The sequence below is a fragment of the Vipera ursinii genome (assembly GCF_947247035.1).
Source record: "Vipera ursinii genome assembly, chromosome: 1".
Classification (NCBI taxonomy): Eukaryota; Metazoa; Chordata; class Lepidosauria; order Squamata; family Viperidae; genus Vipera; species Vipera ursinii.
The window spans coordinates 308,600,520-308,614,950 of NC_139512.1; the positions used below are offsets into that span (position 1 = coordinate 308,600,520).

General features: G+C 37.8%; 1 protein-coding gene across 1 annotated transcript in view; it reads left to right on the forward strand.

Annotated features, from left to right (window-relative positions):
* Positions 1 to 14,431, forward strand: part of USH2A (usherin) — a gene marked incomplete at both ends in the record, with an annotated part of 509,528 nt that overhangs the window by 54,633 nt on the left and 440,464 nt on the right. The window contains 2 exons of the mRNA XM_083377756.1: positions 1,723 to 1,944; positions 3,995 to 4,088. Coding sequence (XP_083233882.1) covers positions 1,723 to 1,944; positions 3,995 to 4,088 — 316 coding nt within the window. The remainder of the gene's footprint in view (positions 1 to 1,722; positions 1,945 to 3,994; positions 4,089 to 14,431) is intronic.

Genomic DNA, 14,431 nt, shown 5'->3' on the forward strand with positions numbered 1-14,431 from the left:
ATCTAGTTTTGACTAATCAGTGCTAGGTCTGCTCACCTGCCTCATCTCTTCTTGGAGTAAGTGGCGACCTCAAGAACCAAATACCTGTATATTTCACAATAGGTTTTATGGGAAATATATACTGGCAGACTTCATTGTCACCCGAATGAAATGTAGAATCCCTTTCAGATGTGCATGGCCTCAATAACAATCATGTTTCAAAAATTTATACATGTGTATTATGCCATATTTCTAAAAATAACTCTGTGGTTCTATAAAGAAGGTGGCTGCACAATCAGAAATTTGCTTCTACATTAGTAACTAAATCCTAATGGCTTATCAGTGTGGTGCAACCTCTTCCTTTCATACTGTATCTCTGCCCTGCATACCATGATCTTGAGTCCTATTTCTAGGAGGTAGGAATTGGGGACAGTTTTATCAGTGACTCCAAAGAAAAAAATGTGCTGTTATTTATTTATTTATTTATTTTAATCCCATTTATATCTTGCCCTTCTCCGAAGACTCAGGGCGGCTTACAATTTCCCATAGAGTTGTTAGACTTGTTGATTTCACTGTCAAAAATAGAAGTCAGGGAAAAGATAACTGTTTTTCCATTAAAATGAACTAGATCCACTTTAGTGGATTAACTAAGTGCCAATTGTTTTCTTTTGTTATGAATCACAAAATTATAGCTCCATTATAAGTTTTGAATGAAGTCCCGTTAGGATGCAGCTCAAATTCAGCTTTCACTCAGGTTTCCTGAACCCAATGGAGGGAGTTTTGGGATGGATATGAACAATTTAATTGAAAGTTAATAATAACAGGAAGACAGATTGTTTAATATTGGGGATAGCAAAACCAACAGTTCAGGTTGAAGATTTACATAATTATTATATGACATTGCATTTCTGGTAAAGGATCCTTTATGGTCTTTGGGAATTCTGAACTTGTTCTTTATTGAAGAAATCTAGGAGCAGTAGCGGTCCACATAATTTTTCAGATGGTAAATCATGTATGATTCTATCTGGAGTAATTAGAAGTTTGCCCAGTTATGTAAGCACAAGTGTCATCCAGTGAAAACGACAATAACCCACTATGGGCCTGCTATTATGATTATTCAGAAATATTGGTTAGTGTAGAATGCAACCATCTGAATGTTGCTGGAAGAAAAATGTGTTTACAAGCTAACATTTAAAATATGTTTAACCTTTAACTCTTTCACCAATTTAAGGGAAAGTTATTTGAAGGACCACTTCTGCTAGTAACACCATAACAATCAGATCACTAAGGTCAGCAGTAGGATTTTCTCTGAAGCAAGTTGGATTGGAGGACACAAGGGAATGGAGCTTGTTGCTTCTTACCTCTGGAATGGGCTAGGAGAAGAAAATTGACGAGACCCTAAAGACTCGCATTGCTGTGGACTGTGCTTAAATCAGAGCAGAATGTCATTTTTTTAAAAAAAACAAACAAACAATATTTAAAAAGCCAGCTGTTTTATTTTCACTAGTTTTGACTATTTGTTGTTTGCTATTGTATTCTAAATTCTGTCTTGGGAGAGACTGTAATCTGAAACAAGGACTCATATTGTTTTAAATAAATATGATGCCTCCATTCTAGCGCTTGGGAATTTCATCAGGTTCCATTTTTTCCCATAGCTAAAAAATGTTACATTTAAACAACCATACCATTTCTCAAAACCCTGAAAATTTGGGGACATTCATTTTTTTTTCTGTGTTTCAATAGCCATACTCCATATTCCAATGGAAATATTACATTCAGTGTTCTTAGTCCAGAACCAAATCATCGGCCAGGATATAATGATTTCTACAATACACCATCACTTCAAGAGTTTGTCAAAGTCTCAAAAATTAAGATTCATCTATTTGACCAGTATCACACTACTATGCCCTGGGTTAATTTTGGACATAGATACTATGGAATTGATGAAATTACAATCAGTGGGAGGTAAGTTGTGTAACATTCCTATTAAAAATTAAGTTTTGGGATAAAAGATCACCATGGTATTATATACATGCAAATGAGAATGTAGTCTTATGGCTGTGTGCAGTGTTTTGGACACAAAGTAAAAAAAAATGCTTTGCAACAAATGGGGATATGAATATAGCCCCTATCTATCTTGAAAGCAGTCACATCTTTTCCTGGAAGCAAGTACATGCCATCCTCAATTGCCACAGAATCTCAGGGAAAAAAAGTATGTTTGTATAAGGAATTGCAGACAGCTCTGAAACATCTTTTTCACTTTAAGATTTGAAGCACTATGCAGCCTTATATAATATAGCACTCCAGCATTGATTTTGAATCTAAAATTTCCATCTTTAATATTTTGTTTATCAATAATGTTTAAATTTTGGATTTGATCATTCATATGAAGAGGTATATCTGCTTTAAAGTGGATATACCATATTTTCAATTTTTATTATAGTGTCTCATCTATGGCAGTTGTAATGGGTTTAGTAATGAACAAAATTCTTTGTCTTGGCTAGTTTTTCTTCTTAAAAAATGAGGCTTCTGTCAGCAAAAAAATGTTATGTTAGCTATGACTGACAGTTTTATTGTATATGGTAAGTCACAAGTCTGGTTGAAGGCATAATTACACCCTGTAAATAAAATGCAAATTAAGTAATGGCTGGTCTCCAGTGAAAGATGTGCTATTTTTTTTACAGCTTGGGAATTTATGTTTAAGAGAAAAATACAATAAGCCAGACTTCTTTAGGGAGCAAATTTTATCTATTGTTATTTGAATACAGTATTTATATTATTATAATTTCAGTGTAATATTTCTTTTAATTATTTTAACTGAATTTTGGAGAACTAGGACCCTATCTTTGAATAAGTGAATTAAATAAATATAATTTTTGTTCTATAAATGAAATGTCTATATATGTGCACATTTTCAATGGGATTTGGGGGTACTGACAATAGAAGAATAGTCTCAACAAGTAATCCACATAATGAATTGTTCTGAAACCCCACTGAAATCCAATTGAAAGATGCAGTTAAATATAAGTTAATTTCTTTGGAACTTAAGCATGACCAATTTTATTAGGATTGTACAGTTATAAACACAAACAGTCCATGTATAGTTAGCAAGTAAACAATAATAATTGACCTTTTCAGTAGCTTTTCCCATTTACTCAAACTGGATGGTGTGTTCCATGATATACTGTATGTCCAGATAGCAGCGCAGATGGAGACATCTTATTGTTGTTGTTTTTCACATTATCTATTTATCTTGCAATACATAATTAAACATAATTTAATCTATTTTAAGGATTTTTCATTATATGATGAAAGCCTATATTTACCTTTAACTGTCATTTTTTTACTACAATCTGTTGCAGTGAGTAAATAAAATATATTGCCATTTGTGCTATTTGTAGAGTTATATTGGTATATAGCATTACCAGTTGTATGCCTTATTTGGAATTTGGCACCTATGGAAAATACAGAGCTATAATTAAAATTGTTATTACTTCTAGGTCTTGTTCCATGAATATGTAGCTTGAAAAGAGAGCGTTTCATCAAAAACTGTGAAAATAAATTGAAGGAAATAATGCGTTTAAGAAGTTGTGGAATTACAGATGGAAGGGTTAATGTTGAAAACACAGGTGTTAACTCTAATTAATAATTAGGGTTTTGCATCTACACAGTACATAATGAAAGCACATAATATGCATTTGATCACTTAATAGTTGGTCTGCAAGATGTCCTGTCAATTTATTCCCTTTGAAAGCAGCACATATTTGACATTTATAAATGCTGAATCAAGAGAGACATGGAATAGTTCTACACTTAATTGAGCCTTTTCTGAGATGGTTATCTTTAACAGAAGCAGACAGTTACATTCATGACAATGTAAAAACAATAACTGGAAGGTGCCCTTTCAAATTATATATCACCCTTATCCAACACGTTGCCCTCCAGGTACATTGGTACTGGAAATCCTAGTTGGTTTTGCTTCCCCCCCACCCTCAAAAGCTTTATTGTTTTACAGATGTAATTGCTTTGGCCATGCTGATCATTGTGACACAAGTCATAGTCCATACAAATGTCTCTGCTCCAAGGAAAGCTACACAGAAGGCAACAATGTAAGTTTTATTCCAAATATCTGTTTCACCTCAGATCCCAATCTTAAAATTCTGAGGTTTAGATTTAGAATCTTGTGAGAGAATTAATGATTCGTATTAGATTTTAATTCCATTAGCTTCTTGCCACTTCAAACAATCCCATTAATGAATTCCACAACCAGCAGGAAGCTTTCCAGATGCTGATCACAAAATGGGAATTTTAAAAAGTATCATCTTTGGTATTGTTGGCCAAGTGGTTCAGAAGGGGAAAGAACTTTGTTTAAAAAGGATATATTTTAAGGAAAACCTTTATGTTTTTATAAAGGCAACGTGGATATAATTAAAATCTTTATTTGGTATCGTTTTTTAATATTTGGTGAAAAATGTGTTTCAGGGGAAAGAATTATTGGTGCTCAATTATTGTAACTCAAAAAGGTTCGTGGACAGAAATTAACACACTGTTAATATCACACTGTGATATTTAACATACATATTTGTCTGAACGTACAACTTCAGACATGAAATTTGAACACAGATCTTGTCCCATTCAGCACTTTGAAGACTGTTTTTGAATAGTAAAGGCACAACTGCTTCACCAAATATTACTGTAATTGAAGAGAAAGGAAGAATTTGTTAGAGCGGCCATTAACCAAAAGCAAATATTTATAGTATGCAAAGGGCAGGAGGTGTTCGAAAGGTGAGAATTGTACGAAAATTAATGTTAATTGTATACGAGTGCCAAACATTAGTTTATGATCTTTATTAGGAGCTCTATTAGGGATAGCAACAATTACACAGGTAGTAAATTGAAGTTACCAAGTAATTACATCTTTTGTGCACTACTCAAATCTGGTACAAACTTATCTACAATGAGTTCTTTTTCTATGAGAAAAGTAGAACCTCACTAGGATGTTTCTTATTGTTTTCCTGTTCTAAAGCATACCTTAAGAGAGGGTATGCACAGGTATTCCCTCAAAGCAGCACAGTCATCCAGTGAGGTTCATCCTTTCATAGCTTACCGCCATGAGGTATTTCTTCTCTTGCAGCGAATATAGTTCACTGGGATAGGTCTACAAAACTACTCATGTCCTCAGATTATTAGACCACAAAGTAGAGGAGGCAAGCCACCACTGAAATCTTATTATCATTGCAGTAAAAACTCTACCAAGATATAAACAATCTTGTTTACTCCAGTTTATTATGGACAATCTGTCCTGGAATCTTATTATCTGGAGCTTGTGGGCATCTCCAGGTCATACTTTTCAAAGAGGGGGAGGATTTGTTCCCCCCCCTCTTGTGCATAACCTGTGCTCTGCACAATACTCAATCCTGTGCCACATGCAGTACTTACAGCAGCAAGACACAATTCTTCACTATTATTTTTCCATTCAGTTGCATCTATCAATTTATATATACAGGCATAATTTATATAGGAACAGTTAATTATAGTTAATTAACAGTTAATTTTATAAGCTTTTAGGAGCTGTGGTGGAACAGTGGTGAGAATTTACTTTAGCATTTCAGGCTAACTCTGCTCACTGCTAGAGTTCGATCCTGACTGGCTCAAGGTTGACTCAGCTTTCCATCCTTCTGAGGTCAGTAAAATGAGGACCCAGATTGTCGGGGGCAATAGGCTGACTCTGTAAACCAAGAGGCGGTATATAAGTGCTATTGCTAACAATCACCTTAAATAACCACAGCGCAAATGTTCTTAATTCAGAATGATCAGTGTAGCAATCTTATCCCAGGTAAAGTGGAAAAAGCCAACTCCTCTCTCACCAAGTTAAAAGTTGATTAGAAGGTGCTGGAACCTAAAGGACATTTTGGGAGAAGACTGATGACTAGGAAGAAAGCCTCTCTCAGGAATCTTCTCTCTGTCCTGTTGGCAACTTTTTCTAGCATCCTCAAAAACTCCAGGGTTTTTCAAAGGAATATGACTCTGCTCTGAGTTCTGGTTCAGGACTGAGCCTACTAAACATCCATCCATTTTTAGAGCTGTTAAGATTGTTCAGAGCAGCCCATTCTTTTTTACATTCTTCACATCCTATTGTTTGTGTGTGGGTGCGTTTCCATGTGTGGGTGTGTTTTATTTAAACAATGTATATATCCATATCACATCAGTTACTCTTGGCAATGAATGGGATTACAACTGAAAGGCAACCCAATACAATTTGTTAAAAGAGAACACATTCCACACCTAAAAGCATTCCATATTCACAATCAGTAAAAATAAGAGATAACCAAACTAATCAACTAGCAGGACTTGGTTAACAACTTGGTCCAAATACCCAAAAGAAGAGCAAAGTTTTTAATGCCTTGAAAAATGCCACTGCTCTTGCGGCCATCTGGATGTCTGGAGGGAACCTGTTCCACCAGTAGGGACTGCTACAGAGAAGGCAGTTTTCTCAGATTCCACAAGAATCCTTAATAAAGGAAACAGTAGTGTGTGTGTGTGTGGGGGGGGGTAGCATACCAAATCTATCTGTTATAGTAAGTGAGCAGAAACTATTGGAGACAGGTGGCTCTGTGCCATGTAAGGTTTCATAGATAATACCCAATACCTTTTTTTAAAAATTCCATTTATATCCCGCCCTTCTCCGAAGACTATGGGCAGCTTACAAGCTTAGCAGTAGCCTTCATTCTATGTATATGCCTGCTTATTAGGGCTTTCACACACACCCCAAGCGGCATTATTACAAAGTCAGCTTAATTGCCCCCAACAATCTGGGTCCTCATTTTACCTACCTCGGAAGGATGGAAGGCTGAGTCAACCTTGAGCCTGGTGGGATGCGAACCTGCACTAATTGCAGGCAGCTGGTGTTACTTAAGGAGGCATTAGCCCACTGCTCCACCAAGGCTCTGAACCTTGCCTTGTGCACAGTTCAAACAGAGCATAAGGCACAGATAGGAAGGTATGGAACCATATTATAGATTGTAAGGAGAACAAATTAGGTAAAATACATCACTTCCACTTCTGGGGAAAAAATCCTTGCCAAAACCCCTACATGGACTTATCCAGGCAATATCTTAAGAATTGGGCACAAGTCGACGGAAGAAGAAAAGAACACTATTTATTTGCCTTAGGGAAAGAGAGTATTTAGTGCAGGGGCACAGTGCGGGCTGGATACATTATGCGGAGGCCATACCCACCCCATGATACATCATGACACGTCACGTGACGCAGCAAGTTTGACACCTGTGATTTAGTGCATCAACACTGGGGTCTCAGTAGAACCTAGTTTCTACATAGGAATCTTTGAAGTTGCTTATAGTTTAAATTTTTGAATTAAGTCCATTGCAAACAGATAAGCAAGGTCTGATTTGTTTTTTGTTTTTTATTTCTTCCAAAAGCCTTACGATTCATCTCCCCCCCCTTTTTATTCACAAGATTTTTAGTATCAATTATCAAAAGTAAAGCTTTAAGGTGAATAACAATCTTAAGAAGAAAACACAGAATTATGTTTTATACAATGTACGGTACTATATTTAGTCTGTATGGGTTTTTGTTGGGAAATTAAAATAAGTCTCAGTTGCATGGATCTTAGAATAGAAAAAAATGCAGCAGTATTGTTGTGATTCAGGGTCAGCCTGTGGGTTCGGCAGTTGGGTCGGACGACTCAGAGGAGGAGGAGGGGGGTGTTGAAGAGCTTGCTGATGATGGCCTTGAGGCTCCGCAGAGCCCTCAGCCAGGCCCCTCCCACCTGGTCACGACGGAGACCCAGCTGTGTGAGCCTGACAGCGTGGATGAAGATGACCCACAGCTGGCCCTGTTCAAGGACGCCCGACACAGGAGGCAGTCAATCAGGAGTAAACAGAGGAAGGCAATGGGGCACCTCAGAAGGAGGCAGAGAGAGGCCACGCCCTGAACTGTATTTAAGGGGAATGTGTGGGAGGGCTGGTTTGCTGAAGGCAACCGCTTGGATAGTTCCTGTTTCATAGCTCCTGTTTCATGGTTGGTGTCTTGTCTTGCTCTGTTTTATGTTAATAAATTTGGCAGGCTTTATTCCAGCCTCTTGCCGTTTGTAAAGGGGTTGTCCCTGCTTTTGCTGCAGGGCCGGTAGCAGGCTGGTACAGAACAAGTATAGAGAAAACAGTGAAAAGAAAGGGGAGACCTCATTCTTGTTTTTAATATGGCTGAAGTATTCAGTTAACAACACTAAATGCCTTATAGGATCTTTTCTGAAGTCTTATTATAGAATGTCTTGGAAGATTTGTATTGTTCATATCTTTTATTAAGCTGAAAATCAGTTTATTCCAGTTAAAGTGTGGATAGTCAAATCCTTTTTCCCCCTCTTATTTGATTTCCTACTGTTGTTTGCTGAGGCTGTAGTGGTTGTGGCAGTGCCATGCTGTTGGCTGCTGTTATCTGTTTAAAATACTTTAAACTGTTTCTATACAAGTTTGAGTGCATCTTTTTGGGCAAATTACTAAATGAATAGCTAGGGTACAAAGATAAAACTGGATGATTCCCCTCATCTCAACATACCCATCCATTTACAAGTGTTTCATTCATTCATTTGTTCATTCATTCATTCAGTGCTTTATGGACTCAAGATTTTGCAAGAAACAACAAAGCAAAAGGATAGTGCAGCAATTCTAAATGCTAAATGTTGATTGGCAGATCCAGTGATTTCCCTGTTTTTCTATTCAGCTCTCTTGAGTAGCTCTCTTCTGATAATAAGTTCACATGAACTCAATCCTTGTGTTAAATACAGAATTATTGGTAAGCACCCCCTCCCTCTGAAATCATGTTTGGGATGTGGTTCACAAGCAAGTGTTCATGGATACAATCCTATTGTCTCTAGACAATCATTGTATATCTTGGAATAACCAGCTATTTATTGACAATACAGCATAACTTTACAAAGTTGAGGAGCTGCTTAGTTTTATGTTCAAAGGTATTGCCTGAATAGGCATTGTTTGTGGTAGATCGGGAGAGAGAGAAAGATAGTAATTGTTTACATATGGGAGTAATTTTCAGATTTTGTGGACTGCCAAATTAATTCAGTAAGTGTAGTTATAACACTATGCTTTATCTGTGTGCCCAAAAGTTGGGAGCCCTGAATGTACATTTCCTTGCATAATTTGGTTATGTGGAATAATTTCATTTTCTTTGGTTGACTACAATCAATCCTCAGAAGATATTTTTTCTACTTTAACAACTGGCCAATCCAAGTGCAATTAAATAACCATAGAAAGAGAGAATTTAAACTTTGGGGCAGTACTTCAACAGCAGCTGCAGTTTAAGCTATCTAATTATGTTTCTCCATCTTGAGACACATTGCATTCCTATTTAAATTGTAATAATTCTTTCTAAACATTTATAGACATATGCAGCAGAATATATTCAGATTTATGACACATTGTGAATATTTTGTCCTCTTTTGGGTGAAGCATAAGTTGCCACCTTCCAGCGTGTTGAAAGTGCAAAACACAATGCAGTGATATTTTTGTTGAAAAAACACATACCTTTTAAAGCTTGGTAAACCTACAGTAATTTCATCTCCCATTTTTAGACTTTGTCACACATTGTGGCCAGCTTTTAGCAACTTGGTCACACTATTCCAGTATAATGGTCACACAATTCCAGTGGATTTGTGAGAGGGCATTTAACAGGATAATTATACCAAAGAGTTTGAAAAAGGAGTGAAAAGCTTGCAGGTGTACATGCAGAAAAGATTGAAGGAAGTTATTGCAAGTTTTTGGCTTGAAGTGTTTTATATTAGTTTTTAAAAGACTGATAAAACTTCTAATAAGCAGCTTGATTCTTCTAATTTATAAAAGGTTGCTAGAATGATGGTCCATCCGAAAAATGTTTTTTTTTTCTAAATACCGGTAAGTCTTTTAGAAATGCAAGTTGATGCTGTTTTTTTAATTGGAGCAAGTATTGTGAAGTGGCACTTTATCAGAGTTAATTATAAATATTTAATATGATCTGGAGTTCACCAAGTACTCTGTTGAGACCCGTGATTCTGTATGAAAATAAGTTAAATTAGTGCCCTACCATTTTCTGTTTGGAGTCATTCTTTTTGGTGATTTCCACAGCTATTGCAGTTCTAATCACGGTTAATCTACTGTGGCTGTACTTAAAAAGCTTAAATAATCCTTCCTTCATAGTAAGAAAATCTGCTTCTTGCATGCAGTTTTTGTCCCAGTAACAAAAACAAAATGCATTATGTTATTGCAGATTGCAGTTTACACATTTCAAACCATTTCCTAACTATTTTTTAAAAATATGTAGCACTAATTCTAAGCTTTTAGAAGTTGAATGATTTCTTATCTACATTCCTGAATACATATAAGTTTAATAAAATAAATAAATAAATATAAGTATATAAGTATATAAGTATATAAGTAATCCACGCATTGCTCCTGGAAGCAGCAGGAGGAACACTCCGGCCTGATGATGACGGATGGGATTTCGTCGAAACGTCGCCACAACTTTCTGAAGATGAAAGGAACGCGGGAAGAAACCCGAGACTCTAGATCTACAGAGAGAGAGAGAGAGAGAGAGAGAGAGAGAGAGAGAGTCATAAATAGATAGAGATTAATATGATTACTAAAACAAACCCATTAAATAAAATTAAATTGCACAAAATAATAGCAGACATAAATAATTGACAGCCATTCCAAGTCAATGCATTCTGTGCCCCAAAGTCTTGGCACATGTCCCCATCTCAATCGTGAGAGACCAATTCTGACCTTGGGTTGGGGGGCACGTCATTCCATAAGATTGGGGCAGAGGGTGAAAAGGCTTGTTGTTGAATCCTTACCTCCTGGGCTCCCTTACAGGGAACCTTCAACATGCCTTTTTAGCATAAGCCCTACTGAGAGAAGCTGGTCCTCTAGATACCAAGCATATAAACTATAACAGCACTTTGAAAACACCTGAAACACACACAAGAGCAGCAAATAGGTTGCGACATTTTGTATCAACTGGAGTTTCTGAGTAGTCTTCAAAGGCAGTCCCAAACTGAGTACATTACAGCAGGGCTTTTAACAACTTTTTCGCCCATTGTACCACTTTTAAGATATGGCAACATCCGAGTACCACCAGTCACCTAGCAAGGGGTCAAAAACTTGATGACCAAAAAAAAAATATGGAAAAAAGTGATGAAGTACAGGTAGTCCTTGACTTACAACAGTTTGCTTAGTGACTGTTAGAAGTTACAATGGCACTGGAAAAAGTGCCCCCCAAGCCATAGCTGAGCAAGACACCTGCCTGCCTGCCTGGCGGTGCTCTTCCTCCTGTCTGAGCATTTCTGTTGAGGATTGGCAGCGGGGGTGGGGTGGGGGGGTGTTTGGTTTTTATTCCCCCCCCTCTTCTGGGTGGTTGCACTTCAAATGACCCTGGGACACTGTGACCATCATAAATATGAATCAGTTGCCCAGCATCTGAATGTAAAGCACAAAACTCTGGAGATGCTGCAACATTCCAGCTGATCGATGCTTCTTCTGGGCTCAGCAGAAGCGCCAGGATCAGCACTGAGCTCCAGCTGGAGCCTGGAGCTGATCCTGTCGCTTCTGCTGAGCCCTGATAGCCCTGCAGCTCCAGCCATCTCTCACTCAGGCTTGTGCAGTGCTACCACCGGTTCAGCTACCACTTTTCTAGGATGGCCGCATACCACCTGCTAGGTGCCAATGTACCACAGGTGGTACCCATACCACTGGTTGAAAAGCCCTGCATTACAGTAAATCCAAACACCAGGTAATAGGCATGAGTGACAATCACCAAGGCCTCACATTCCAAGCAAAACTATAGCTGGTCCATCAGGTGAAACTGGGCAAAGGTTCTCAGGGCCAAAGCCTCTCCTTGCTGTATGCAGAAGAATCTACAAATAACATCGTTCTCCTTCCAAGGCCAAATTCAGGCTATTATGGTCAGGTTCTTTCTGGTTTAAGCATTCCATCTTGTTGGGATTCTGTGCAATCCTGAGTAATCTGCAAGCTTTACAGCAGATTTTGGCTGAGAATTAAAATAAAGTGTAAATATGAAAAAAAAAATAATCTTCAATCTGTAAGGTCATGTTAGTTCTTTAAGTTTCATTCTCATTCACGTTTGAGTCCAGACCCTGAAGACTTTTATGAAGATATATTTTTCTCCATTCTGATATTTTTTGACCATTTATTTGTATTTTAATTACATGCTTTAAGAAATTTTACACTCAAATGTGTGTTAATATGCTTGGCTTGTTAATTTTTAAACTATAGGTAAAGGTAAAGCTTCCCCCGCACATGCGTGCTAGTCGTTTCTGACTCTAGGGGCTGGTGCTCATCTCCGTTTCAAAGCCGAAGAGCCAGCGCTTGTCCGAGGACGTCTCCGTGGTCATGTGGCCAGCATGACTAGACGCCAAAGGCTAACGGAACGCTGTTACCTTCCCACCGTAGTGGTCCCTATTTTTCTACTTGCATTTTTACGTGCTTTCAAACTGCTAGGTTGGCAGAAGCTGGGACGAGTAACAGGCGCTCACTCTGTTACATGGCATTTGGGATTAGACCCGCCAAACTGCCAACCTTCTGATCGACAACCTCAGCGTCCTAACCCACTGAGCCACCACATCCCTTTTAAACAATAGATGGACTCAATGTAATGTTAATTACTGTACATTAATTTTATAAATTTCAGTTCCGTAATTCTCAGCATGCTGGCTGAGGATTTTTGAGAGTAGAACTTCACAGGTCCAACTGGTATCCTGACAAGATTATTGGAGACATAGAGGTGCATCTAAAATATAGACTATTTTGGTAAAAAGTTAATTTACTGTTCCCTACACATAAAAAAGAGAAACCTATATGTGGGCCAAGAAACCTATATGTGGGCCAAGAAGCAACAGTGAGAACTGGACACGGAACCACTGATTGGTTCAAAATTGGGTAAAAGAAGTCCGGCAAGGCTGTATCGCCCTGCCTATTTAACTTATAAGCAGAGCACATCATGAGAAAGACAGGGCTAGATGAATCAAAAGCTGGAATTAAGATTAGTGGAAGAAATATCAACAACCTAATATATGCAGATGATACCACTCTAATGGCAGAAAGTGAAGAAGAACTAAAAAACCTCTTCTTGTGGGTGAAGAAGGAGAGTGCAAAAGTTGGGTTGAAACTTAACATTAAGAAAACCAAGATCATGGCATCCGGCCCTCTCAATTCCTGGCAAATAGATGGGGGAAAAATGGAGGTAGTGACAGATTTTATTTTCCTGGGCTCCAAGATCACTGCAGATGAGGACTGTATCCAAAAAATTAAAAGATGCTTGCTCCTTGGGAGGAAAGCCATGGCAAATCTAGACAGCACACTAAAAAGCAGAGACATCACCCTGTCAACAAAAGTGCGTATAGTCAAGGCTATGGTGTTCCGTGTTGCAATGTATGGCAGTGAAAGTTAGACCATAAAAAAGGCTGAGCGCCAAAGAATTGAGGCCTTTGAACTGTGGTGCTGGAGAAGACTCCTGCGAGTCCCTTGGACTGCAAGGTGATCAAATCGGTCAGTCCTAGAGGAGATCAACCCTGACTGCTCCTTAGAAGGCCAGATCCTGAAGCTAAAACTCAAATACTTTGGCCACCTAATGAGAAGGAAGGACTCACTGGAGAAGAGCCTAATGCTGGGAAAGATTGAGGGCAAGAGAAGAAGGGGACGACAGAGAATGAGGTGGCTGGATGGAGTCGCTAAAGCAGTAGGCGTGAGCTTAAATGGACTCCAGAAGATGGTAGAGGACAGGAAGGCCTGGAGGAATGTTGTCCATAGGGTTGCAATGGGTCAGACACGACTTCGCAGCTAACAACAACAACACATAAAAATGCAGTTTAAGATTTTTGATGACAACCATATCCATGCTATCATTAATAGGAATATTTAATTTCTGTTTCCATATCTATATCTTCTGCTATGTCATAACCATGGATATGACATGCATAATTTAACTGCTTGTTAATAAACTAGCCATTTTTGTATAAAAATAGCAAAAACTACTTAGCCGAACAATTTAACGAGACCTTCATATCCATGGAAGAGTACTATATTTATATACAAAGGTGTTTTTTCTTCCTGGTGATACAATATGTAGGTGCATCTTTTTAAAATGATATTGAATGAAACAAAATGCTTCAGATGTGGTTGTCAAAACAAAAGTATGCATGAATGAAAATAAATACCTTTAAATGGATTGTCCAAACCATTTCTGACATACAGTGAAGACCAAAATAGATTATACCAGAAATTTTATAAGCTGAAATTTTTTTGAATATTTATTTCAAGATTTCTGTGATAATGATGGGTTTTCCCCAAGAACTCATCCTTGCCAAACTGATTTAATTTCACAGGCCATAGATCCCAGATTCCTAAAATAATTTGTGGAAAGTATTCAC